The 27,736-nt window shown below is 37.4% G+C and overlaps 1 protein-coding gene across 23 annotated transcripts in view; it reads left to right on the top strand.

Moving 5' to 3' along the window:
- APC (APC regulator of WNT signaling pathway) overlaps positions 1–27,736 on the top strand; it is a 116,939-nt gene that overhangs the window by 71,688 nt on the left and 17,515 nt on the right. For 8 of the 23 annotated variants that reach the window (XM_070517583.1, XM_014842947.3, XM_070517586.1 and 5 more), the window contains 6 exons: positions 449–532; positions 7,902–8,006; positions 19,287–19,385; positions 22,411–22,789; positions 24,494–24,589; positions 25,890–25,943. In XM_070517583.1, the coding sequence (XP_070373684.1) occupies positions 449–532; positions 7,902–8,006; positions 19,287–19,385; positions 22,411–22,789; positions 24,494–24,589; positions 25,890–25,943 (817 nt within the window). The remainder of the gene's footprint in view (positions 1–448; positions 533–7,901; positions 8,007–19,286; positions 19,386–22,410; positions 22,790–24,493; positions 24,590–25,889; positions 25,944–27,736) is intronic. The other 15 variants (XM_070517589.1, XM_070517588.1, XM_070517603.1 and 12 more) reach the window with 3 other exon arrangements.

Raw genomic sequence — 27,736 nt, 5'->3', positions numbered from 1 at the left:
TGTTTAAACTCTGATGTTTACTAGAACAAATCAGATGCTCTTTCCCATTATGGGAAGACCATGCTTTGTATAAATTCCTTACATTATATTGACATCTGGATTAATCTAAAAGATGAAATTCAGGTGCAATTTTCTCTTGAGATATTTTTTGAGAATAACTTTTAAATACCAATTTTTACACTACATGCATCATGCAATTTGATGTATGGCTTATATTTGTTTAATTTTCCTAAACAGATTTAGAGATCTATTGTATGAAGTTGTGTGTTAAAAAAATTGAACTGACTCCAGTATGTCATCAGTGTGTGAATATATATGTACATGCCTAACTTCTTATATAACAATGTTCAGCATAATCCTGAGCTGTTAAATGGTAGCCATAGTATGATTGTTTACACTAACATTTTTAATAAAAATAGGTCTAATTTGGCCACTTATTTTATTTTAGCGAAGAGTAACCAGAATTCAACAAATAGAGAAGGACATACTTCGTATACGACAGCTTTTGCAGTCCCAAGCAACAGAAGCAGAGGTTAGTAAATTGTCTTTATTGTTTGAAGGTATAAATATAGGTAGTTATTCTAAGAAAAGAAAATACGTATGTGGCATCATTGGAAAATAGATGTTCTTCTAGAGCATTGAGAAACTTTATATAAGTTGGAATCAACTTGATGGCACTAACCCCAACAAAATTAAGCTATTTCCTTATATGTAATTCATAGTAAAAATTAATCATACACATTTATCTATGCTTACTCCACAAACCCTATTAAAATAACAGTAAAAGGATAAGATGAAAAAGACACAAAGACCAGGGGAGGTGACACCAGTAAAATTGGGGGAGTTGGAAAGTAGCTAAACAAATGCATTCGTCTAGCATATGGTGGAGAGTTGGCCCTAAGGCAATATTAGGAAGACGTGAAACAACCTGTCTTATACTGTGGAGTCCTAAAAGGTTACAGAGTTGGTTTCACTAGGTACCTCTGGATGTGAGGATAAAAAAGGGGACTAAAAGCAAGAGGATGATGGAAAATTTATAAAGAAGCAGGTGGGGCCTCCAAAACCTCCCTTCAACTCTGTGTTGAAGGTGACTGCTCCTTTCCAATCCCAGCAAAAGATGAGATATTTATTCTAGAAAGGTAAAATAAAGGGTCTTTGGGCTGGGGATAAAGAGAAAGTTCTAACACCTTCTAGAGAAGGAGAGGAAAACAAATTTGACACAAAGAAACAGGAATACAAATGTCTTTACATATATAAACAGCAACAGTGGAATCTGGGAAGTAGAGTAGCAATTTCTTAAAATTTCTGAAAGAAAATTATTTCCAGCTGTGTTCCAACACCAATTTTCTGACAACTAAGGTTGTCCTTCAATTCAATTCAATCCTGACACTAATTACCCAGTTAGTGTGGACCCTACATTTAAGCATAAAGTCATTCACAAAACTGCCCTCACTTCAGATGCCAGCTGCAAATTTTGGGTGTCCCCAAGCCCCCTGCACTCTGCCCAGCTTTTTATAAATTCCACCCCAAGTGGGTATATGACAGTACAATTCAATTCTGACACTAACTACCTAGAGTTAGCGTATACCCTATAGGTTAAGGTCAAATTCTTTCATGAGACCGCCTGCACTTCAGATGCCAAGCCATCCATACTTCTCCCCAGCTGGCTACAAATTTGGGGCTTCCCACAACCCCCTTATGTTCGATAATTCGCTAGAATGATTCAGAACTCACTGGAAGTACTACTACACTTAAAGTTTTATTATAAAGGATGCAGATCAGAAATGGCCAAACGAGCAGACATATAGGGCAAGATCTGGGCAAAGTGAGCAGTGGAGGATGCAGAGCTTCCATGCTCTGTTCTCATGGGATCTGGACACATCACTCTTCCAGCACATCAGTGTGTTCACCAACCGGAAAGCTCCACTAAGCTTTGGTGTTCTAAGTTTTTATTGGGGTTTCATTATGTAGGCATGCTAGATTAAATAAGTGGCTATGTGATTGAACTCAATTTCCAGCCCCCTCCCTGGAGGTCAGCCTGGCCCAAAGTTCCAACCCTCTAGTCACGTGGTTGGTCATTCTAGTGACCAGCATCCATCCTGAAACTATCTAGGGGCCCTCCTTGAGTCACCTCATTTGCATAACAAACTCAAGAAATTCCAAGAGTTTTTGAAGTCCTGTGCCAGGAACAAAGGGACAAAGAACAGGTGTATTTTTTATTTTACGACACCAGCCTATAAACTTACCTCTAGTCAAACTGCCTATTAAATTTGGGAGTAGAATACATTTTCAGATAGGCAAAATCTCTAAAATATGTATTTCTCATGTACCATTTTCTGGCAGCTTTTAGAGGATAGACTTAAACAAACTGAAGATCTAGGATCCAGGATGTAGGGAATATAGTACAAGAGAAAGACTCCCGAGAATGAAGATGAGAAGGGAGATTCTGAGACAAATGATAAAGTGGCCAGTCCATATTGGAACCATTGAGAAGATTTCAGGAGAAATGAGTCTAAGAAGATGAAATCAGTAGAATGAAGATTTGAGATCCAGGACATAGGGAATATAGTACAAGAGAAAGAGATGAAAGACTCCCCTGCCTGTATTTCCAAATTTTACCAACTTTCTGGCTTCTGGAAATTCCTTAAAAATTGTCATTTGTTAATAGCAGTCCTCATTTTCCAGCATGGTTATAAGTTTATTGCAGGTTGGGGGCTTGTTTTTTTTATTCAGAACTTTTTATCCATATCATTGGATTTGGAGTCAACTGTCTACCATTGTGATCCACTCTCTTCTTGCCTCTTTTTGTTATGAAATGGTTTTTTTCAGTCATGCCTAAAATGGTTACATTTAGTCAGATAATTCAGTGAATGTAAACTGAAGGAAGTTGCCGTGTCGCTTTTTTTTTTTAAGATTGGCACCTGAGCTAACATCTCTTGCCAATCTTTTTTTTCTTCTTCTCCCCAAAGCCCCCCAGTACATAGTTGTATATTCTAGTTGTAGGTCCTCCTGGTTGTGCTATGTGGGATGCCACCTCAGCATGGTCTGACCGGTGGTACCATGTACGCACCCAGGATCCGAACCAGTGAAATCCTGGGACACTGAAGTGGAGCATGCGAACTTAACCACTCGGCCACGGGACCAGCCCCCATGTCACATTTACGAAAGAACCAAAACCTTTTTTTAAAAATTTTACTATTTAAAGTCTCTTTATTCCGTATTGTCATTCTTCTAATATAGATCAGAGGGAGAAGCTAGAAAATGGAGAAAATCGGGGATTGGACACTCATAAATTAGTTCCTATGGAGCACAGAGAAGAAAAGGAAAGATTTCTGCCAAATAATTTCTCCACCGTGAAGCATATTGCTCATAGCACTTTGTCCTCCTTGCTAACAACTCTGGTTTAGAGTCTAGACGCTGGAGATAATTCAAATGATATAATTATTGTAAATGATTCAAATCTCAAAAGTTACAAAAGGAGAAGTGAGGCAACCAGTGCTACCATTTTCTTGTGTATCCTTTCAGACAGGCTATTTATTGACAAGCAAATACATTTGGGGGGATCAAAGCAATGGGAACTGTGAGGAAAGTTGCAGAATGGTTTTAAAATCTCTAAAATCCTGTGCACAGTACTTTTACAGCTCATTAATATGGAGACAACGCCCCTCCCAAATGAGATAACTCAATTTAAAAATGGGCAAAAGATTTGAATAGACATTTCACCAGAAAAGAAATAGGAATGGCTAATAAGCACATGAAAATATGCTCAACACCATTAGTTATTAGGGAACTGCAAATCAAAAGCACAGTGATTTACCACTTCACCCCCAATAGGATGGCTGTAATCATAAAGACGGTAATAAGCATTGGCAAGGGTGTGGATAAATAGATGTTGTCATTTATTGCTGGTGGGAATGTAAAATGGTACAGCCACTTGGAAAACAGTTTGGCAGTTCCTCAAAATATTAAACATAGAGTTACCATGTGACCCAGCAATTCCACTTCTAGGTATCAATCCAAGAGAAATGAAAACATGTCCACACAAAGACTTTAACTTGAATATTTATAGCAGTATTATTCATAATAGCCCAAAAGTAGAAACAATCTAAATGTATATTAACTGGTGAATGAATAAACAAAATGTAGTATATCCTTACAATGAAATACTGTTCAGCAATAAAAAGGAACAAATTGATCATACATACTGTAACATGGATGAACCTCAAAAACATTATGCTAAGCAAAAGAAGCCAGACATGTAAGTCTACATATTCCATTTATAAGAAATGTCCAGAAAAGGCAAATTTAGAGAGAGAAAGTAGATTAGTAGTTGCCTGAGGCTGTGGATAGGAATGAGGATTAACTGTAAATATGCTCAAAGGATCTTATTAGAATGATGAAAATGTTCTGAAACTGGGTTATGGTGATGCTCGGTAAATGTACTAAAAATGATTGAATTGTACACTTTAAGTGAATGGGTGAATTTTGTGGTGTGCAGATACCTCAACAAATTGCTTTATGTTAATTTTTTCAGTTCTAGGGTAGAAAATTTTGGGGAAGTTGTCCAGCAATGATGAAAATGAGGAAACTAGCTAGGATTATTCTTTCATAGCAATCAGTGACAGCCTCTTTGCCTTCAATGTTAGCAGTAGTTTTGCACAGTGATCAAAGAGTACAGGCAGGCCTGTAGCCTAGGATCAAGGAAAGAATAAGGGGAAGTAAACGGGAAAAGGAACGAGGAAAGAAAATAAAGACAGTAAGTGTTAAATATTAGTTTGGGCTCTGGAGTCAGACTACCTGGGTTGTGATCCCAGCTCTGGCTCTGCCATTTACTAGTTATGTGACATAGGCCAGATACATACCTTCTCTGTGCCTCAGTTTCTTCATCTGTAAAATGGGCATAATAATGGTACCTACCTCATAGAGTTGGTATGAGGATTAAATAAATCAGTAGATGCCAAGTGATTAGTGCTTAGTAAACATTAGATTTTTCTTTTAACTTTATCATAGTCTTCACCATCACCATCATCCGATGGGTCTGTCTGTCCTGCAAGCCTACTGTGTTTCTCTGGATCCCCCCATACTGCCTCTATTGGAAAGAAATATTTCAACCCTTTGCTTACCTCCCTCACTCTAATAATTCCACCTCTTTCTTCATGGAGAAAATGGTAGTTATCATAGGAGCTACCTCTCCTCCCTACCAGGAAGCATTCTACCTTTCTTCCTGTGCTGTGGATTTTCACTTCCTCCCTTCTCAGGAACATTTTACTCTTGTCTTTTTTTTCTCACATAGTTATCTTCTTCCTCTTCTGTGGCACTTTTCCATTAGCGTTTAAACACACTTAAGTCTTATCTTTAAAAATATAATGTGAACCTTCCTCAATCCCACCTCTCTCTGCAGCTATCTTTCTTTATCTGTCCCCTTCCCTCCCTCACTGTCTTTTCCCAATCCCCACTCCAAAGTGCTTCTAGACTCCAAGTCTGCATTTCCTCCCCACCATTCACTCTTAACACATGCCTATCTAAATGTACTGCCACAGTCTCACTGAAATGGATCCTCAGTGACTTTCATGTTCTTAATTAAATTGACATTTTCAGTCTTCATCTGCACATTTTCCACATTATTCAACATTTCCTGTTGCCTGAAATAGTCTTCTCTTGGCATCTATGACAATACTTTTTTGGTTTCTTCCCACCTCTTTGGACTTTATAGGTTCACGTTCGTTTATCTGGACATTAATTGTAGGCATTCCTTAAGGCTTATTTCTCTTTTCTCTGTAATGTGTCTCTCTAAGACCATCTCATATGCTTAGGGGTTCACATACCATCTATATACTATTGGCTCTCAAATTCGTTTTTCTAGCCCTGAGCTCCAGACTCCTAAATCTGCATGCCTACTCTGCATCTCCACTTAGACTGAAAGGCACTTTAAATCCAATATATCCAAAACATAATTAATGATCTCCTCTTAAGCCCTCCTTATTATACCTTCTCCTCTAAAAAACCCTTGTCCTCCTTTAGTATTACCTGTCTCTGTGAATGACACCACCATTATTCAATTGTGTGAGCTAAGGAACATGAGAGTAATTCTTGACACCAGATCTTTCTCTACTCACCATATCCAGTCTATCATCAAGTCCTTCAGATTTACCTCTGTCTCCACTTCTTTTATCTTCATTACTGCTTCCTTAGTGCAAAGTACCATCATCTCACACTTAGATTAATACATTAGCCTCCAAACCGTTCTCCTCTATCTTTCCTACCTACTTAGACTATTTAAAATTTGACTTTAAAAAATCAATTTACATGCAACTTTTCCCATTAACATACTAAGTATTAGTTATATAGGGGCAAGAGTGCCATCTGAGAATCACACTAAAATTCAACAAAATCAGTAAGATTTTTTTTACCATCTTTTTGTTCTACTCTCCATCCCATGATTCTTTGATATACTGGAACAAGTCCTGCTCCCTTCCACCCCAGGTCCTTTGCATATGATCTTCTGTTTACATAAAACCTTCTTCCTCTACCCTTTTCCCTTTTCCTAGAACTCCTATTTATTCTTCAGATCTCAGTTCAAACAGCACTTGTAAGAGAGCCCTCCCCAAACTGCCAGATCATATGACATCCCTCTGTTATGTATTTTTATAGCACCTTGTACCCTTCTTTCAGAGCCCTTGTCAAAGTTTTAACTTTATTGTTATTTCTCATTATTTGATAGTATCCCTGACTAGATGGTAAGCTCCAAGAAAGCATAGAACAATGTCTGAGTTTGCTAGCACTGTATTCCCCAGCACCTAGTACAAGGAACTAACATAGCAGATGCTTAGTAATTACTTTTATGTTGACATCTTCAATAATGTTAATGTCAAATCTTTGTGGTTTTAATGATCTTTGATTCATTTTGTCTCTAAATTGATTTTGTATGTCTCTGCTTTTGTTGATTTTGTTGAATTTTATAGTGTGATTTTCAGACGGTACTATTTTTTTCTCTATTTCTGAATTACTGAGGCTACCCCAGTTTTGCCTACATATAACTTATACAAGTTTATTGATGGAAATGCTGCATGTAAATTAATTTTTAAGTCACATTTTAAATGCTCTAGGAAAGCTTGATATTTAAAGAGGTTTCAGTGGAAGCCATTTGGGAAGATAATTATCCACTATTATGCCAAATTTTTAAAAATATATGTTTTAGAATATCATTTTCCTAGAGCAGTCATGTTTTTAATTGTTTCTATAAAAGATAATGGAAAATTATTTTATTTCGTTGATTCTACAGTGGTATTTTTACAAAGAGACTGCTTTGTACTGGATATAATCTGTCTTGAAATGACTGCTTTTGCTGGATACAATCTGTCATTTTCATTTCGTATAACAGATGGTGGTTACATTAGAAAAGGTTTTTGGTTTTATTCGTGTCAGAATCTAAGAGCTTATCTATTGGTTTCATATGAATTTTATTGGCAGAAGATGTATATATATTCTGTGTATAAATATACTTACACAGAAGGTATTTGTAATAGTTTAACTATTATATTTGCAGCTCCATTAAATGCCAGAACTGTGTGACCTTGCAGAAAAGACAGTTATTTGTTCTCGTTGGGTTATATTCCTGATAGTGATGTGAGCACAGCTGGTGGAGGATGGTTGTTCTGTGAGTCTCAGAAAATCCTTTGTCTTATGCAGCTCTGATGCTCACGGGATGCTTCACTTTCCTCTTACCGAAATAGTCGACTGCCAACCATGCTGGAGGTTATGAGTATGAAGTACTCTTCTGTGCCTTTGTAAACCTGTATAATTGATGCATTCAGAGCTTTAAAACAAGAAAGGGAAAAACCTGTGGGCTAAGAAAACATACACTGTTTTTGTATGTAATGATGTTAACTCCATATTAACAGAGGTCATCTCAGAGCAAGCATGAAGCCGGCTCACATGAAGCTGAGCGGCAGAATGAAGGTCAAGGAGCGGCAGAAATCAACATGGCAACTTCTGGTAGTGGTCAGGTAAATAAATTATTTTATTGGTTTTTTTTAAATTAGCTATTTAAATATTTAAAAATAAATATAGAATGAGATGGTTCACCAAATGATCTATAAATATAATCTATTTCCTTGGTCCTGAATGGATATATCCAGAAGAATTTGGTACCAAAATGCTATCATTTTCTTTATTACATCTAACAATAATGCTTTCAGAGTTTCTAAGTATATTTTATAGCTCTAAATTGTGTGTTTCTTGTTTTAGTTTAAAATGATTAGTGTGAGTAGAATTTTTTTGAAAAATAAATGCTAAGCTGCATTTTGGTTATATATGTGATTTGACCTAGTTATTATTGCTTGCATGGAATAGGTTTGCTCTTTCTCGAAGGCATTCTTTGCAAAGACATTTTTATGTTTTTAAAAATGATTATAAGGACTTCGTTATTGTTCTTGTTTTCTGTTGTACTTCAAGATTACATAAATCTAAAAATCCAAATCTTATCATGGACAAGGATGATTCTAATGCCCATAGAAAATAAAGAGACATAGCCTCATTATGTTTAACTATTATCATATCATTTTTAGCAAAATTTTGGAAGTCAACTTGATTTTTTTTTTTAATGTAGAACTATTATTATGCTGCCATCAGTTTTCTGTTAGTTTTAATGGAATGAGTCCTAATATGACAGGATTTTTCTTTGGGATGTTCTGTATTCTTCACATTTTTTCAATGAATATTTTTATGTTATGAAGTAATGATTTTTTAAAAAAGAATTTCACTAAGTTAGTTTTAAGGTAATTTTCCTTCTGTTGATATAAAATATTTCTTTACTGTCTGTAGGTTACTTCTGATGATATTATTTATAAGAAAGAGCATGCTTCTATTAGTTCATTAAAATTTAAAGCTTAAAATGTCTCATACTTTATTTAAATTTATCATACTGAGTTAAAACAGATGCTTCGTTTTGGTATTACTAGTTAGCATTGTACTGAGGAAAACTCAAGTTATAGATGGTCAATTAGGGTAAAAGAAATTATATTTAAATAGCACATTTAAGTTATTTCTTTACTGTTTAGGGAATGTTTTTGTTGTTTAGGGAATTATTTGGGAAGTTTATGTGTTCCTACACATACGTAAAACGAAGAAAAGTTTTGTCTTCTTGACAGAAAAAAAATTATTTGCTTAGAATTAAATTCAGTATTAGTGCTTTGGATCATATTCCAATTATTATGCACTTTAAAGCCTTACTTATCCAATAAGCTGGCTGTCCGTTTAAAAAATAATAATTGAATCCTTATCACACTTCATACATCAGAATTAATTCTAAGCAGATTAGATTTAATGTCAAAAATGAAAACCATTAAAAATATAAAAGGATTAGAAGAAAATGTGAGTAGAATTTTTATAATAACTAGGTGAGTAGGAAACCATAAAAGAAAGGATCAATGGGTTTCACATAAAATGTAGAACGTCAGTATGCCATAAAACCGTAGCAAGGTGACAGGACAAACAAAAAGCAAGATGACATTATTTGTAAATATTTATGACAAGGAAAAAGTTAAAATTCAAAATACATTGAGTATTTACAAATCAGCTATTTAAATACTGTTAAAACACGAGCAAAAGACATGAACAGGAATTAAAAAGAGAAATGAAAGTGACTTGTAAACGTGTGGAAAGATGATCAATTTTATTAGTAATGATGTATAAAATATATAAACTACAACCAAAATGAGATTTTTTTGGAGGCCATTGGGTTGGCAAAGATCAATAACACTCAGTATTGGTAATAGTAAGTTAACAGGCATTCTCATATATTGCATTTAGTTGTGTGAAATGGAACAACCTTTCTGAAGAGCAATTTTGTCAAATTGTATCTAAATTTATAATGTACTTGGTCTGTGGCTCATCATTACAACATCTAAGATTTTATGAGTGCTCAGACATGTTTGAAGAGATTCCTCGTTGTATTACCTATAATAGTAAATATTAGAAATAACTTGAATGTACCTTAATCAATAAGTAACTGGTTAAATTATCTGTCAGTCAACTATAGATAAATGGTTAGATGACTCTAGAGTCAGCAGACCTGGTATTAAATCCTACTTCCCCACTAACTAGCTGAGAGACTAACGTTGGACAAGTAACAAGGTCACAAACTGAGCTTTAGTGTTTCCTCTTTAGTAAAATAAGATGATACAGTTGTGAGAATTAAATGCATTGTGCACTTGACATAGTCCCTGGCATATTGTAGATACTCATTAAAGGTAACAGCTATTGTTGTTGTTATTGGTAACTGTTAATAATTATTTTTAAATGAATAAATATTATGTGCCATTTACTGTATTGGACCCTGGAGCAAGAGAATTGAAGAGGACAGACAGATTCTGGCCTCATGGAACCTACATGGTATATCCATGCAAATGATAAATTATATTTCTGTTTATATAAAGCTCTAACTTTTGTTTTAGCCTTTAGCCTTGCCTTTTCTAGTAAATTCTTCGTATTTTGAGTGATCCTTCCAAAACACAAATAGAATCATATCGCTTTTTTGTGTAAACGTTTAAGTGGCTCCCCACTGCCCACGGACTAGAATCTAGGTTCTTTATGTTGCCTACTCTTCCAGCAGTATCTCTGTTTGCCCCCACTTCTCACCACTCCCTCAACTTCAGCTTCTTCAGGTCTTAGAGTATGTCCAGGCCTTCCATGTGATGTTCCCTTTGCCTGGAACTCTCTTCTGCTTCACTTGACTTGTATGTGTTTTACTCCTCCTTCCCCTCAGTTTAAGTGGCACTTCTTCCAGTTGACGCTAATTGAAACTGAAAATCTATCTCTTTGACTTTCTGAGGATCACAGTCTCATGATCCGCCAAAGCTCCTACCCTGGGCACTTATTTCTACCACCATATGGAAGTTCACTGTACCCCCTCTTTCACTTTCCTGCCTACATCCACTGTCAGAATGATCTTTACAATGAGTAAATCGCCTCCTTTGTAAAACCCTTTATTGGCTTCCCTTGGTTCTTAGAATAAAATAATCCTTTATTATGACCTGTAAAATCTGGCTCCCACCTAACTTGTCTGTTTATGTCACACTTTGCTCTCACCACTTGAGCCTCACTGGCCTTTCAGTACCTCATATTTACTGGGCTTCCTCCTTCTGCAGCGTGTGCACAGTCTGTGCCTGTTCCATGTAGTGTTCTTCTCTTCCCACTTCACTCAGTTAAGGTCAGTTCATGTCCGAACTAAAGCATGACTTTCTCAGGAGGCTTGAATAGTTCAAATGCCACTGTTCGAGGCTGTCCTATTGTGTTCCTCTCCTTTGTAGACTACCACGTTTGCAGTTTTACATTTGTTTGTGGGATTATTTGATTAATGTCTCTTTCCCCAACCAGACTGTAATCTCCAGAAGAGCAAGGATTCTGCCTAGTTTTGTTCATTTTCAAGCCCCACAGTCCCTGATAAATAGTAGATAACAATAAATATGTGTTGGTTGGAAGGAAGGACTGACATCCCTTCTAGAAATAGCTTCTTGATCTGTGATTAATCTCCCCTAGAAGTTAAATGGAAAGAGAACGCTAAAAGTAAACTATATAGGTTCGATCCCTGCTTGCTTAGTCCATAACTGTGTATATGATTCATTTATGAGTTGGTTCTCAGCTTTTCTATTTAAAGTTTAGAACCAAATCTCTGATGATAGCCAGTAAGTAATGATGAGGTTCAACTAAAAGTGGGAAAAGATGAAATTGTAAGAGAACCTTTCTGCTGCTAGTGTTTTAAAACTTTTTATTATGGAAAATTTCAGACATATACAGAGGCAGACAGAATAATATAGTCATCCACATGTACCCCATACACTTTGCCCTCCTATTTTATTTCTGAAGAAGATCCTAGGCTTCATCATAATTTCTTCCATAAATATTTCACTGTGTGTTTCCAAAAGATAAGAACGCTTTTTTAAAATATGTAACTGTAGTGCCATTATTACACTTGCAAAGAAACTAAAAGTAGTTCCTTAATAGCATCAGATTGCCAGTCAGTATTCAAATTTTTGTTTGTTCCATAAGTGTCATAATTTTTCACCATTTATTTGACTCGAGGTCCAGATAAGCTTCGTGCATTGAGATTGGTTAATATGTCTCTGAAGTCTCTTGTAATCTGTAGGTTCCCTCTTTGTCTCTTTTGTTTTCTTGCTATTTATTTATTGAGGAACCAAAGTTGTTTGCTTTATAGAGTTTTCTGTAGTCTGGATTTTGCTGATAACATGTCCATGTTGTTATTTGACAAGTCCCTGTATGTTTTGGATTTCCTGTAAATTGGTAGTTGGATCTACTGGTCAGATTTGGGTTCAATTCTCTCTATTTTTTTTTTTTTTTGGCAAGACTTTTTGATAGGTGGCATTGTGGTCTTCCATCAGAAAGATACACATTATATCTAGTTGTCTCTCTTTTTGTGATATTAACACCCATTGATACTTGGTGCCTAGCTCCATTAATTCATTAGAGGTTACAAAATTAGCTGGAATACTTCTGTAAAGAGAAACTTCTCCTTATCTACTGTTGGATTACTCCCAAGTACAGTTTGTATGGAAAAAAAAAAAAAAAAACGGGAAGTGCTTGCTTCTTTCCCTCTTATGCCAGGTTTCACAGTGACTTGGAGACTGCTACTACTTTTGTAGCAGAACTCTTTCTAAAATGAGCAAGCAGGAAGATAGAAGAGGGGTTCTCAGCCAGCAGCTGTAGTTGAAATTGACTATCCCAACTCTGCTAAGTATAATTGTCAGTCATAGTCCTTCTAGGCCCCCTCAGCAAACATTTGAGTGCCTATGATGGCAACCGATATGTAAGGATGAAAAAGGGGAAAGCAGAAAATAAAGAAATGCTTAATTCTAATAGTGAAAAGGAATTGTACTTATTTGGAGGGATCCCCCCAGTCATTCTTCTTATCCCCAGCTCTCTACTCCCAAGCCCATTTTTCACTCTGCTGTTAACCTTTTCCTTGACCCCTTTCCCCTGAAAGATAATATAAAACTCATTTATCAGTGTTCAGCATCTGTTAACTGAGCATCTGCATTATGCAAGTCCGTTCACAACCCTAGGATATGGTAGTGGCCAGGTAGATGGTACCTTATCCTCAAGAAACTTAGAATCTAGAAGAAAAACAGATGAACAGTTTCCACAAAGTGTGGTAATTGCTATGAGAGGGCAAGTTCACAGTGCTACAGGAACACGTGTTAGAAGCACATAACCTAGTTTTGAGGTGAAGTTGGTCCTAGAGAAAGTTGCAAATTACCTTATTCTGACTCCTCAAAAATAATTGGGTAAATTAGGTGCAGTAAGCTAGGTGAAAAATGATGGGGGCCTGGGGGTTAGGGAAGAATTAATAAATTTGAGAGAGTCATTTAGCCAACAGATATCTGAGTATCTGAGGATATTTAGGAAATAAAATCCATACGTTTTAGTGTTGGGTGTGAAAATTGAGGGAGAAGAAAAGGTCAAGAATGACTTTTTTTTTTTTTTGTCTTAGGCAGCTAGCAGGATGGTGATGCAATTCAGTGATAACAGTAGATGATGAGCAGGTTTGCAGAGGAAAGTAATCTAGTTTTGAAAGTGTTAAGTTGAAAGATACTAATTAAGTCTGAGAAATTGAATTAGAAATGTTGGCTAGGCTATTAGATATTTGGGTTTGGAACTGAGATGAAGGATGAAGAATGTGATAATTAAAGATATGGAAGATTTTTACATCCTCTGTGAGTATAGAGTTAGAAGATGAAGATCAGGGCTAAAATCCCAAAGCAAGGGAATAGTATTGCTCAAAAAAAGAAGAAACAGTTAACAGTATGCACCATTGACCATGAGGATTGAAAAATCTCCATTGGGTTTCACAAAAAACAAGAATTTCAGGGACTGGCCCTGTGGCGTAGTGGTTAAGTTCACACGCACTGGGGTTTGCTGGTTTGGATCCTGGGCACAGACCTACGCACCACTTATTAAGCCATGCAGGGGCAGGTGACCCACATATAAAGTAGAGGAAGATGGGCACAAATGTTAGCTTGGGCCAATCTTCCTCAGCAAAAAGAGGAAGATTGGCAGCGGATGTTAGCTCAGGGCTAGTCTTCCTCAAAAATAAAAAAGTTCAGTGCTGATCTTGGCAAAAGCAATTTCATTGGCTTTCTTCCCTACCATATGATATTGAAGTGAGTTGAGGTTTAAATGGAAGGTTAAAAAGTAAAAGAAAGCAATTTTAGCTAACTCGGAAAGTCTGGGTTCATTGAACTGCCGAAGAGAGAAAAGGCCATTAACTGATGCAGAGTACCAGATTTGAGAGAAAATTTGGAGATTGTTTCTGTTTTTTAAAATAGACATGAGCATGTTTGAATGATGATGAGAAAGACCCAGGAAAGAAAAAGGTTGAAGATCCAAAAGAACAAAGAGAAATGGGAAGGGAAAGGATCCAGAGCCTTCATGAAGGGATGGGCCTTAGTTGGGAGAAAGGGTGCCTCTGACGCAACAGCAGAAGATGGGGATGGATACGGAGGCAAGTAATTTTGTCAATTGGGTAGGAAGAAGTTGAGGGAGTTTTTTCTGGTGGTTTCTATTTGTCTGTAAATTAGAAGGTAAAATCATTTGTGGTAAAGGAAGGAAAAGAGCCACAGTTTTGTACAAAACAAGCCATGCTTAAAATAGCCACTGTGAGGAAAGAGAGCTGACTAGGGAAATGCAAGGATTGTGGGAGCAGTACTAAGAGTACAGATGTATTGGTGACCATAAAACTTATATGGGCAGCATCCTGTAGAGTTGTGTGATTTTCTCATATGCTTAAGTTTATCAAATACTGCTCAGCAGTTCATATCAGAGTGTAGAGAAAACAGACAGTTGGATTCATGTACAATTGCAGTGTTTCCAGATAGGTGGGATAGAATAACCATGGGGCAAAGCTACTGAAAACTAGCAAGAGAATTATGGAACTGATAGACCACGAGAAATCCAAGTTAGAGTATGTAGAGAGATCTATGCACTGAATATTCCAGTCATTTCAAAGAAACATTCTTGGGGAAGGTTAAAGGAGATTGCTAGAATAATGGGCTGTCAGAGTTACAACAGGATAACTAAATGCATTATTCAGAGATGGTGCGTTTTGGAGTAATGGGAAGTGGTCCGGGACATTGCCATGGGTGTCAATGGCTAAAATGGAGTAGAGGAGAAAAATGTCATTGAAGATGATATCAGAGAACTGAGAGGCTGAGGTTTTGAATGGGTCATGTGCATGGATGTTGAAGTTACCCAGAATGATGGCAGTGATTGAAGTGGAAGGAAATCAGTGACCTTTGTGCCACAGTATTTAATGATTGAGGACAGTGATTGTGAGTTTAGTAGGTGGTAGCACTGGGAAGGAGAAGGGTGATTATAACGCAAAGAGATTTGGGGCTATTATGGGAAGGTGGAGGCTAATGGTTTCAAAATAGTATTGAAGAGTTAGGAAAACACTGACTTATGCCAACTGCTGACTCTGAAGTATGTGGGATGTGGAAAAGAGGGCTGCAGGGGGAGTTGGTGTCCTGTGAGAGTGAAGTTTCAGTTAAGGCCAGTGAAAGGAGCATTCAGTGAAAAGTTGAGGATGTAGACATGTTTATGAGGCATGGAACCTGGATTCCACAAGGAAGGTTGGATAGGAAAGAAAACAGTGGGAAATAGGGTCTCTCACATTTTAGAGCTGAGAGTCAGAAGTGATATAGAGAGTAGTTATATCTTTGGACAGTGAGCAAGGCTGATTCAAAGGATATGCAACGTGACTTCTTTAAAAGGTCTTGAGGTTCTGAGAGAGTTAATCACACTCAAATTTTTTCAGAATTTGGTCATGAGTTGGTTGGGAAACACTTCTTAGGAAGTTACCATTTCTTGCAGGTAGAGAGACTCTAGTCCTTCTGAAAGATGTCGGCTCAGCCATAATAAAAGGGCCCAGGAAAGATCCTCAAGGCCCAAGTTCTAGGCTCAGGGAGTATATGTATGGGAAAGTTCTCTCAATGTCTCCTTATACGAAATGTATCTGGACTTCTAGCTAGCTAGAGTGGGAGAGGGGGTAGTGTTGCAAAATCAAGGAGCTGTTTAGGGAGATACTAAGATGGAAACTTAAAGAAGATTTGGTGTCTACACTGAAATGAATATCAGGAACATGTTTTATTGTGGAAATAGTTTCTCCCTTGTTTCATAATTTAACCCTTAGTTTCTCTTCTTTCAAACAATGTGTTAGTAGTCTATTGCTGCTTAACAAATTTAGCAACTTAAAATAACAAACACTTATTGTTGTTTCTGTAGCTATGTGACTCCATTTCAGGGTCTCTCACAAGCTTGCAATCAAGGTGTTGGCTGGGGCTCCAGTGATCTCAAGGCTTGACTAGGGGAAGAACTGCTTCTAAGCTCACTCATGTGGCTGTTGGCGGGCCTCATGTCCTCACTGGCTATTGGCCAGAGATATCAGTTCCTTGCCAACTGGGCCTCTCCTAAGGGCAGTTTGTAACATAGTAGCTTTCTTCCCTCAGAGAGAACAAGAGACAGTGGCTAAGATGGAAGCCACAGTCTTTGTAAACTTATGTTGGAAGTGACTTATCACTCTGCAGCATTCTATTCATATAAGCCAGTCATTAAATCTAGCCCATACTAAAATGGAAGGGATTTCATAAAGACATGAATACCAGTAGAAAAGGATCATTAGGGGTTGTCTTAGAGCCTACCTACCACAAACAGTAAAAATAACCTGGATATCCTCAAAAATAGTATGTTTGCAGTTAGAAATGTCTTCTTCAGTTATGTCCCTAGTGACTAGCACTGTATCTAGAAAGTAGCAGAAATTCAATAAATATTTGTTGTTTGGATGCCTGTGAGTTGAAAGACCATTATAAAAGCACCCAGTAGCTGGTGGCAGTGGAAAGAGATGCAAAAGGAGTCTTCCTCTGCTGCCCCTTCTCCCTGCCCTGAGGAGTGCTAACTAGCTACTCCCAATTGAGAAGTCTCTCTAGAGGGCTAATCAACATAAAGCGTCCAGACCCACAAAGGGAGTAGAGCCTGGAAAGGGTAGCCACTCTGAAACTCTACTGGCATTCTTAATCCAACCCTAGATTTCCCTATGTGGGTGAAGAAGTGAGTCTTCACGCTTTTCTATAAGAGACATAAAAAAGACCTCTCATGCTAGCGCTTCTTAAAATCAACTTTATTGAGGAAAGATTAACATACAATAAAATGTATCCATTTTAAGTGTATGATTGAATGCATTTTACAATTAAAAAATTTTATTTTTACAGTTACATTTACAATGTAATTTTCTCCTAAAAACATTATTGTGAATGATGGTCTAAAACATGTTTTGGTGGCCTAGTCCAAAAAACCTAACCTTAGCCTTTAACGTGACGTCTGTGGAAATTCTAGGCAGCCCTTTTAAAAATGAGCTTCAGGATATTGCCTATTCAAGGGCTTTTTATAACAAATCCAGAAATCTCTGTATGAACATTTAATCATGACCTCTTAGAATCCTGACTATCAGTTAGGAATGCTTGTTAACAATTTTCTGTGTCGTCTACCAGTGGAAGTTCGCAGATGAACAGTTACAGTTGTTGACTCATAGGGAAGTTTTTAATGTGTCACCCAAAGTGAACTTTATGTACAAAAGGAAAATACGAGGTCTGTTGGTTCCAGAATTTAGGGAAATGAGGTATATTCAGAGACACTGATTCATTCCAACCCTCTGTACCCTGCAAAGTAGGAGATAGCAACTCAAAATCCTCAAAACCTGTTATTCCCATCATGGTTTTCTCTTTATCACACTCCCTTCTCCAATTAGCTAGAGCATGTTTACCTGAAAGACAATTAGAATCAGCAGTGGTGTCCCCGGTCCTGATATTCTTATGAATTTTACTACTAGTTTCTCATTCATTCATAATGTAACGAATACTTTGTGGATACCTTCTCTGAGCCTGAAAATACAAATGTGAACAGAATGAAGTTTCGGCCCTCCAAGAGCTTATAGTCTAGTTTTTCCTCTTGAAGAGCTGAGAACTACAACAGAGTACCTACCAATATTGCTTTCTAATTGATTTCTATTCTTATGATCATTAATCTTAATCATTAATGAGTGGCTTTAGCTGTGGCCTATATTTTGATAGGTCCCAGGTATTTATCTGTAGCCCCTACTCCTGTCTAGAATTGTATCCTGTTTTCAGATGCCCATTGAGCATGCTTACTGGATGTCAGTGTATTCAAAGATGCGCTCAGTTCCCACACTGAAAAGCCATCATCTCTTCCTGGTTTCATGTATCTGTTAATGGCACCATTATCTACCTATTTATCCACGCTCAGCACCACCAAGTTGTCCTTGACTCCCAACGTCTCTTTACTCACAATCAATTAGTTAGCAAGCCATTTGATTTTATCCCCTACATATGATGCATCCCCATTTCCCTATTCTCACAGCCTTACTTTGTGCCTTCAGAACCACTGAACTATTGAAAATATCCTCTCCCTGATTTCCCACCTGTGATCTCTCCATCCTGTCCTCTAGAGTCTTTTTAAGACATAATTCTGGTTGTGCCATTCTCCTGCCTAAAGTCTAGTGGCTCTGCAACATCCACAGCTTGAAAGCAACATCTTTAAAATGACACGAGACACTTAATAATTTAACCCAACCTTTATCTCCCACCATACACTGTGTGTTCTACCCACGTTAGACTCCATGATCTCCATATTTATGCCTTTATACAGGCTCTTCCACCAGTCTCCTACCCCAAAATTCAAGGGCTGCCTTTAATGTTACTTATTTTATGCAGCCTTTAATAGTTCGTAAGCACGTAGTTGTTTTCCCTCAGTATTTTATACATTCTTCTACTATGGTGCTTATCATACCACCCTGCAATTATTTATTTTTTCATGTTTTTCTCCAGTAGAAGTTTCATGCAGTCCTCTCTATACTGTGAGCTCCTGGAGAGCTTGGACTATACTGAATTCACAATTAGTTTTATGGTAATTTGGAGCATTTCATCCCTCAAAGGAGTTTTCTGTCTATCAGTTTATATTTAACTGAATGTGGTTGCATGTCTTTTGATCTGTGAAAAAATAATACTCTTAGAATTCTTCAGTTTTTCTCTGAAATCTGCTTAATAAGTTTATAGATAAAAATACTCACTTTGAGCAGTTATGTTCACACTTTTAATGGTATATTTAGCTGTTTACCCTAAACACAGAAGTGCCTTAACATGAAGTTAGCTATGTTTATCTATAATCTAAATTATACTATCTATAATTTGCTTAATTTCTAGGGTTCGACTGCACGAATGGATCATGAAACAGCCAGTGTTTTGAGTTCTAGTAGCACACACTCTGCTCCTCGAAGGCTGACAAGTCATCTGGGAACCAAGGTAACAGAAAATTATAAACCTCCTTGCTAATACTATGAATATTCTGCTAAAACATTCTTCGTTTTTTTTTTGGAGGGAAGATTGGCCCTGAGCCAGCATCTGCTGCCAATCCTCCTCTTTTTGCTGAGGAAGACTGGCCCTGAGCTAACATCTGTGCCTGTCTTCCTCTACTTTATATGTGGGACTCCTGCCACAGCATGGCCTGTCAAGCGGTGCCATGTCCGCACCCGGGATCCAAACCAGTGAACTCCGAGCTGCTGAAGCAGAACATGCACACTTAACCGCTGCGCCATTGGGCCGGCCCTCATTCATCTTTTAAATTCAGCTAGAGGAGAATTCTGATTCCATCATCACAGTCTCTTAAAGAAATGACTTCTTTTTACACAAAGAAGCATAGACAAAGGGAAAATAAGGATTATAAAAAGTCCCAAATTAGATAGTTTTTTATTCTTTTTCAGCTTTATCGCCCACTTCTCTGCAAGTACCCCAAGCTCCAGCCACACCGGCTTACTTGCTGCCCCCCAAGCACTCCCTGTGCCTTTCTGCCTCCACGCCTTGCCTGTGGTGGCACACGCCTCCACCTTCTGCCCCACCGCAAAGTGGCTGTCAGGATCTGGCCAGCCTTCAGAGCTCCTCTCAGGTTTTACTGCTTTACAAAACATCGTCTGATTGCCAAGGTCCTCTCAGCTTCCCATGCAGTCTGTCTGCCTCCTTTGAATCACTACAGTTTGCATGACACTCTTTTGGAAAACAGGGGGTGTTTTTATGTCTCTTTTGCAGCATCTAGCACAGAGCCTGCACATAATGAGTGTTTAATAAATATTTATTTAAGTGAATGGAAAAGTTATTGAAAGTGAATGTTATCCAGTGCTGATAAGTGAGCTTTCTAAGGGTTTCCCAAATGTTAACAAATATTTTATGAGTTGGGAATAGTATGTTATAAAGAACATAATTATTGTTATTTGAAGCCAGAGGCTTTACTATTATATTGACAAAGGTGAAATTCTAATATTACTAAACTACATTTTCAGTTAAATCTAAATAATTCCATTGTTTTCACAGCATACTGTTTAATAATATAATAGCTCTTCGGAAAAGTATTACTGAAATAACTAATGTTGATTTAAGAAAAGAATTTTAGGGGCCAACCCAGTGGCGCAGCGGTTATGTGTGCACATTCTGCTTCAGCGGCCCGGGGTTTGCCAGTTCGGATCCCGGGTGCGGACATGGCACTATTTGGCAAGCCATGCTGTGGTAGGCCTCCCACATATAAAGTAGAAGAAGATGGGCACGGATGTTAGCTCAGGGCCAGCCTTCCTCAGCAAAAGGAGGAGGATTGGCAGCCGTTAGCTCAGGGCTAATCTTCCTCAAAAAAAAAAGAAAAGAAAAGAATTTTAGAATCATCAATGATATTGTTAATATGAGACATTCTGTTTAATAACTCACAATAGCTACTACTTGGGACCTCTAGTATGCCAGTAACTGTTCTAGAAGTTGTATGTACATTGTCTCTGATCTTCTCAAAAATCTTGTAAGATATTCTTGTCCCTCTTTTTTAAATGAGAAAACTGAAACAGAAAAAGTTCAGGCAGCTGTTGTGTAATTAAATTGGAATTCAACCCCAGATCTGTCCACAAACAACATAGTTTTTACTATGAAGAAAATCTCTAATATTCAACAATACTGTTGTGAAAGCTGGCAGCTGGAATACTGTTTTCTTTTGAAGTGATTTATGCATGCTAATATTAAGATTTTTGTATATTCTTGAATGCCAGCTACTGCCCTATACATGTATTATTTCATTTAATCTTCACAGAGAAAACCCTGTTGGGTAAATTCCTCCATTTTGCAACTGAGGAAATGGGCTTAGAGGAATCAGATAACTGGGTAGCGTCACACAGCTCGCTCGTAAATAGTAGAGCCAGAATTTGAAAGCCCATTTACCTGCCTTCCGGAAACTTTTGTATCTAAGAATAGTGTGTATTTACACATTTAGAGTAGAGTTTCTCAACCTCAGCACTATTGACTGGATAATTCTTTGTTGCATTGTACGATGTTTAGCAGCATCCCTGGTCTTTACCCACTAGATGCCATAGCACTTACTCCCGCAGTTGTGACAATCAAAACTGTCTCCAAGACATTGACATAAGTGTCTGGGGTGGGAGGCCAATATTGCCCCCAATTAAGAACCACTGATTTATAGAGATGATACATTTTTTATATAATAGCCTCTACTTTTACGTATTGATAGCGTGAAGCTTTGAAATGAGGCTGATCACAGTCTGGGATAACAGAGTACTATTTTCTGTTTGTAATCTGCTTCTAAGTAAATCCTTAAAATTCATTTTCAGAGAGTAATTGATGCTTAACAGTTGTTTAAAAAAAATTGAATAAGAATCCTGGCTTTATACTCCCTATGTGATCGTGGCATTCTTTTTTTATGACACAATATTTTTACATGTATAAGGGAGAAATCATATAATTTTAACTATATTATCATTATAATCTGATGAGGGTTAGTGATTGCTGAGAACTAGTACTTAGTAAATGATAATTACTGAGAAATGTTTTCTACTTAATTATAGTTGTAGATTAAAAGAAGTAAAATAAAATTTTAAATTGTGTAAAGAATTTAGATAAACCACATTCCTCATTCTGTGTGTTTGTGTTTGTGTGTATGTGTGAGAGAGAGAGAGAGGGAAAGAGAGAAATTAGTTGATTTTCATTCATTATAGTCAATGGATTGTCACCAGCTGATCCAGACAAACAGCAATTTAAGTATGTAAGAACCTGTTTTCTCTTTCAACACTGTATATAAGTACTAGTACTACTATTTACTCATATCAACAAATTGGTGGTGATTATATGAATTTTGAAATAATGCTCATTACTTCATCCTGGAAAGGTTTTTTGTTTTTGTTTTTTTTTTAATGAGTTACAGTAAATATCCCATTCATCACTTCATTGGTGTTAGCTTTTGGATATTAAAGTCATAATTTTGTTTCTAAACTCATTTGGCCCACAGGTGGAAATGGTGTATTCATTGTTGTCAATGCTTGGTACTCATGATAAGGATGATATGTCACGAACTTTGCTAGCTATGTCTAGCTCCCAAGACAGCTGTATATCCATGCGACAGTCTGGATGTCTTCCTCTCCTCATCCAGCTTTTACATGGCAATGACAAAGACTCTGTGTTGTTGGGAAATTCCCGGGGCAGTAAAGAGGCTCGGGCCAGGGCCAGTGCAGCACTCCACAACATCATTCACTCACAGCCTGATGACAAGAGAGGCAGGCGTGAAATCCGAGTCCTTCATCTTTTGGAACAGATACGAGCTTACTGTGAAACCTGTTGGGAGTGGCAGGAAGCCCACGAACAAGGCATGGACCAGGACAAAAATCCAAGTATGTTCCCTATAGTGTACATCAGAGTGCATGTTACAAAGCAAATGTAAATGTTTTTAAAAAGAAAACATTTTTAGTTAGTATGTTGTCCTTATGAGTAGGAAAGGGAAATTCATATTAGCCATCTACATTGCTAACATAGTTTAAAGGTCAAGTCTCTATTTTTCTAGAAAAAATTAGCAAAATAAAATCTTATATACAGACATATAGCATCATAGCATAGTAGATCTGCAAAGAACTTGAACAGTTATGCTGCCCATCTCTTTTATTTTATAGATTGAGGAAAGTGACTTAACATAAGTTCCTTCTGCTGTTAGGGACCAAGCCCTGATCTTGACATTTGCATATCACCGTCTCTGTAGATACACAGCTGTGTTATATCTCTTATTTGATCCTCACAACAACCTTGTGAAGTAGGAAGGGAAGGTATTATTATCTCCATTTTACAGATGAAGAAACTGAGGCTCAGAGAGGCTAAGAGACTTGCCTGTGGTCTCACAACTAGTAAGTGGTGGAGCCAGGGACAGAGGCCAGATCTTCTGACTCTCAGCCTACTGCACCATACTGCTCCAGGCGATGGGCCCCAATTGCTAGGGGCTGTCAGCCACCCAGCTCTTTGCTCAGGGAGACACCCTTGGCCACCAGCCCCTCTCCCTCAGGAGCAGGGAACATGGGAGTTGGGACCCTTGGGGATATACCTTACTTCATTCCTGTAGCAAGAACCAAAAGCAGTAAGTATATAAGGTAAGACCTTCCTTTCACCAAGACCACACACACAAGCATTCATACACACACATACACGACAAAGGACTGTTGTGTCAACCTGTTGATTTGAGGAGCAGGAGAGGAGTGATGGTGAGAACATAATCTATGAAGCTTTAGAAGATTTTCTTTTAGCTTAGATATAGAGGTGAATTTATTTGAAATCTAAAAATTTTGAAGAATAAGAGAACAGCAGAAATAGTCCTTTATATCTGTCTTAGAGATGAGGAGAACTAATAAGATACTTTACTGGGAGAACATTGTCTTTCTGACTTGTTTTCTTTGACTCGCATCTTGTGCTCTTGATACCTGTTCTCTAGAAAGTTATATAGAATAAATTAATATTATTACTTCTGAAAAATAGACTTGCTTTTTAAATTTTATTTCAAATAATGAGTTTTGAGACCTTGTGCATAGTATTAAATGTGGAGGTACTTTTCCTTGGACACCTTTTCTTTACATTTTTGTTTACTATCTAGCATCTGTCTATATAGTAAACTTTCTCTCCTAGGGTTGTACTAGGTTTCTCTACTACTTTTGCACACAGCCATGTGCTTTTAAACCACACTCGTGACAGTAGTTTAAATAAAAATTATGAACAAAATTAAACAGCTTTATACCAAAATACTTATATTCTTTCATATAGTCCATATAATTTAAAATTATTATTTGAATTATAGCATAAACCTGCAATGGACTTATTCTAGCAGACTTAGTCAAGGGCAGATGAGTGGAAACATTTTTTTGGAACCAAGAAAAACCCTTTCCTCATTTTCTCTTCCATATTTATAATATTCATTTATTCAGAAAATATTTGTTGATCCACTAAACTACTATGCATTAGGGATATATTAGTCAGCCCTGCATATTTTTTAAGTATAATAAATATCATTGCTTTTGAGAAAACAAAACGTTATGGTTTATGTCAATTTTCTTTTTCAGTGCCAGCTCCTGTTGAACATCAGATCTGTCCTGCTGTGTGTGTTTTAATGAAACTTTCATTTGATGAAGAGCATAGACATGCAATGAATGAACTTGGTAAGACAAAAATGCTTAATGCCGTAGAAGAATACTGAAGATTTTCATCATTGTTGAATTGGAATATAAGACCACTAACTTTTATTACCAGATGCTTCCTCCTTGTAGCAAATGATTATTCTCTGGTTTTCAGAGGAGAAAATGTTCTAAGTGATAAAAACTGCTACCCTTTTATAGGCTATCTTGGAGTTTCAAAATCTTAGTCAAAGATTGAGAAAATTACTAAATAGGCCACTCTTTGCCCCTATTGCCAAGGTAGACCCTGTGTGACTATTGATGGAGAGAGTAATTTGAATTATTTTGAAATGTGGAGCCTACTTCATTGTTTTCGCACTCAATCACTTCTCATAGGCACCAGAAGGAATTATTATTAAGAGTCTCATTTATCTTTGTGGTTATCAATACCCTACTGGATTTTCATGATAAGCAGCATGATATCTTCGAAACTGGTGAATATAGAAAGCATTATGGTCTAATTTAAAGTAGAAACATTCCATTAATTTTGGAAGGATTACTCTTTTAGGTATGTGTTATCCCACACTCTAAATCTTATGTAACCTGCATTTCTGCACCCCATTTTTCATGTAACAGTTTTTCTTTGATTTCTAGGTTCATTTTGCACAGGTGGTATTTATAAATTGCATCATGCTGAGCCATCTCATGTGAACTGGATCTCTCTAGTCATGCCACAAGCAAGAACCGCACACTGAGTTTCCATCTTAGTGTAGCTGTGCCCTTGCTTTTTGTGCTGTTTATGTTACGTTACATTCCAGCTCCCACTTTGTTTTCCTATCACCCTCATCATTGTCGTTCATCATTTACCTTAAAAGTGACAAGGTCACGAGACTCTTAAACCCAGAGAACCTGAACAGCCAAAATGAGTATTGTCTCCTCAGAGTCATCACTGGGAGGCTATGCACTTGTGATTTCAGGCCTGCCCTCCAGCCCGGCATTTCTTCCTGCAGGCCCTCACAATTGGCCCACCTGATTCTCTTCCTTCCCCCACCCACGCCCAGCCTCCTGTGGAACTGAGTGTAATCTTATGAGTTCTCCCCTCCTCAATACAATCTCAGCATTTGTGAAAATTTTAAGTTTGGATGTTTTTTTTAATGCTAGTAGTAATGGGAAGGGGGTAAAAATAATGAAGAAACAGGAAAATTAATCCAATTTAAAGCTACCGGAAAGGTTTTTCTATAAATGTCCCTGTGTTCCAAATGGACTGTAGACTAGGACTGACACATTAATCATCTGAATTTCAAAGTAAACCTAGACTCAGTATTTGTTCCTCTTCCTTCTTCAGGTAGGAAGGCTACCCGGGGCATTTCATCACAGGAGCTAGGGCAGGGGCTTTCAGGTGAGGAGCAGGTTGGGGCCTCTGGGGGTGTGACTGTTGGGGACGTAGCCACAGCGGATTACCTTCTTCTCACTCCTAGCCTCTGAATTTGCACTGGAGCAAAAGAAGGATAAAGGTTTGTGCATTATGGAGAAATAGAGTAAGACAGCACAAGGTATCTGACAGTGAGGGATAAGGGGAAAAAAGTCCCAAGTAGGTAAAGGGAGATTCCTAAGCCCAGTCAGTTGGGACTGTCCTTTGGACGTACGAGAAGATTCTACAACTATCAGGGTCATTTAAGTTTGTACCTATTAGTATTGCAAGTTTTAGACTATAATATCAGTGATGTATACATTTATTAATTCCCAGCTCTGTCCCAGAAACTGTGCTAGGCACTAGATATGAAAATGATTAAGATGTGGTCCTGACTCTCAAGGAATTCAGGGTTTATTTGTCTTCGTGTTTCCCAAACCAGATCATGATCACCAGAGGCACTTGTCAAACAATGTAGAACCATGTAGAAGCCCTGTAGAAGCAGGCTGGGTAAAACAGAAGCTCCAGAGGGGGCACCTAGGAATCATATTTAACAAGTGACCCAGGTGATTCTTATGATCAGGAAATTTTGTGAAACACCAATCTATAGAATATTGATGTTGGGCCCCTAATATTTATTTTACAATGAAGCATTTCATGCTAATGGTGACTAGCTAAACCAACTAAAAGAAAAATAATATACTTTAAAAAATTGTGTCATCTTTCTGTTATCTTTTTTTGGTAAGTCTAAATTAAAGATTTTGTTGAATGTCACCTGAAGCCATTGGTCCTCTACTATCTATAAGGTTATGAGATACCATATTGGATAATATTTGGTCCATCTGGACCACTATTTTCTAACAGAGACTCCAAGAAAAATGTGGAAGGACATGCTCATCATCTTTGCATTACCTTGCAACATACTGATTTTTCTTAGGGCAACCTAGTTTTTATTCCATCAGTCATCAATTTGCATAATATTTTTGTGAATCCATTTATAGTTTTAATGTATGAATTATATTCTTTGCCTTAAAATTCACTGAGATGTCTTTATTTGCCTGAAATTATAAAGGGCTTTCTCTTTTATCTGATATCCTAAATTTTATTGAACGTTCTTTTTTCATTAGCCATGTTCTTCATGGTTTTGTTTATATCAACTACATCCTTCTTTATTCTTTGTTTTCAGGATCAAATCCTAAGATTTTTAGTTTTTCCATACAAGAATATTCAACTCTTTGCTCATTTAGTACCTTCTTGGGACCTTTATCACAGGTATTGCTACACCAGGCAGGATTTTATGTAGGCTCAAAGCATAGTATGTTTTGTTTTGGTCTTGATAGTCTGCTTTATAATGCTCAGCATTTTGATGATCTCATCAGTACACAGGGCCACTGTCTTCAGGTCAACAGTGACCCCCAGGTCAATTTCCTGGGTCAAAGTGTTCAGTTCTTTTACTGGCTCCTTTTCTTTACCCAAGTATTAAATGGCGGAATTCCTCCAAGCCCTGTCCTAGGCTCTCTTCCTCTCTCCCTAGGCAGTATCCTCCACTCCATGGCTTCAGTTACAGTGGTTTTTCAAATTTACATCATCTTCACTCTGATGACTTTCAGACAGCTCTAACTCAGCTGTCACAAACTGAATTTGTTATTTCCTGCATCCCCAGATCTCTGTCTCTCCGAGGGTTCCTTTTCTCAGAAAATGGCATTCCAGTCTTGCTCAAGCCAGAATTTTGGAAGACATCCATGACTTGATCCTTGTCCCCTACATCTAGTAACTGACTA

This window comes from Equus asinus, chromosome 9 (genome assembly GCF_041296235.1).
Source record: "Equus asinus isolate D_3611 breed Donkey chromosome 9, EquAss-T2T_v2, whole genome shotgun sequence".
Lineage (NCBI taxonomy): Eukaryota > Metazoa > Chordata > Mammalia > Perissodactyla > Equidae > Equus > Equus asinus.
This window is presented reverse-complemented; position numbering and strand designations above follow the sequence as displayed.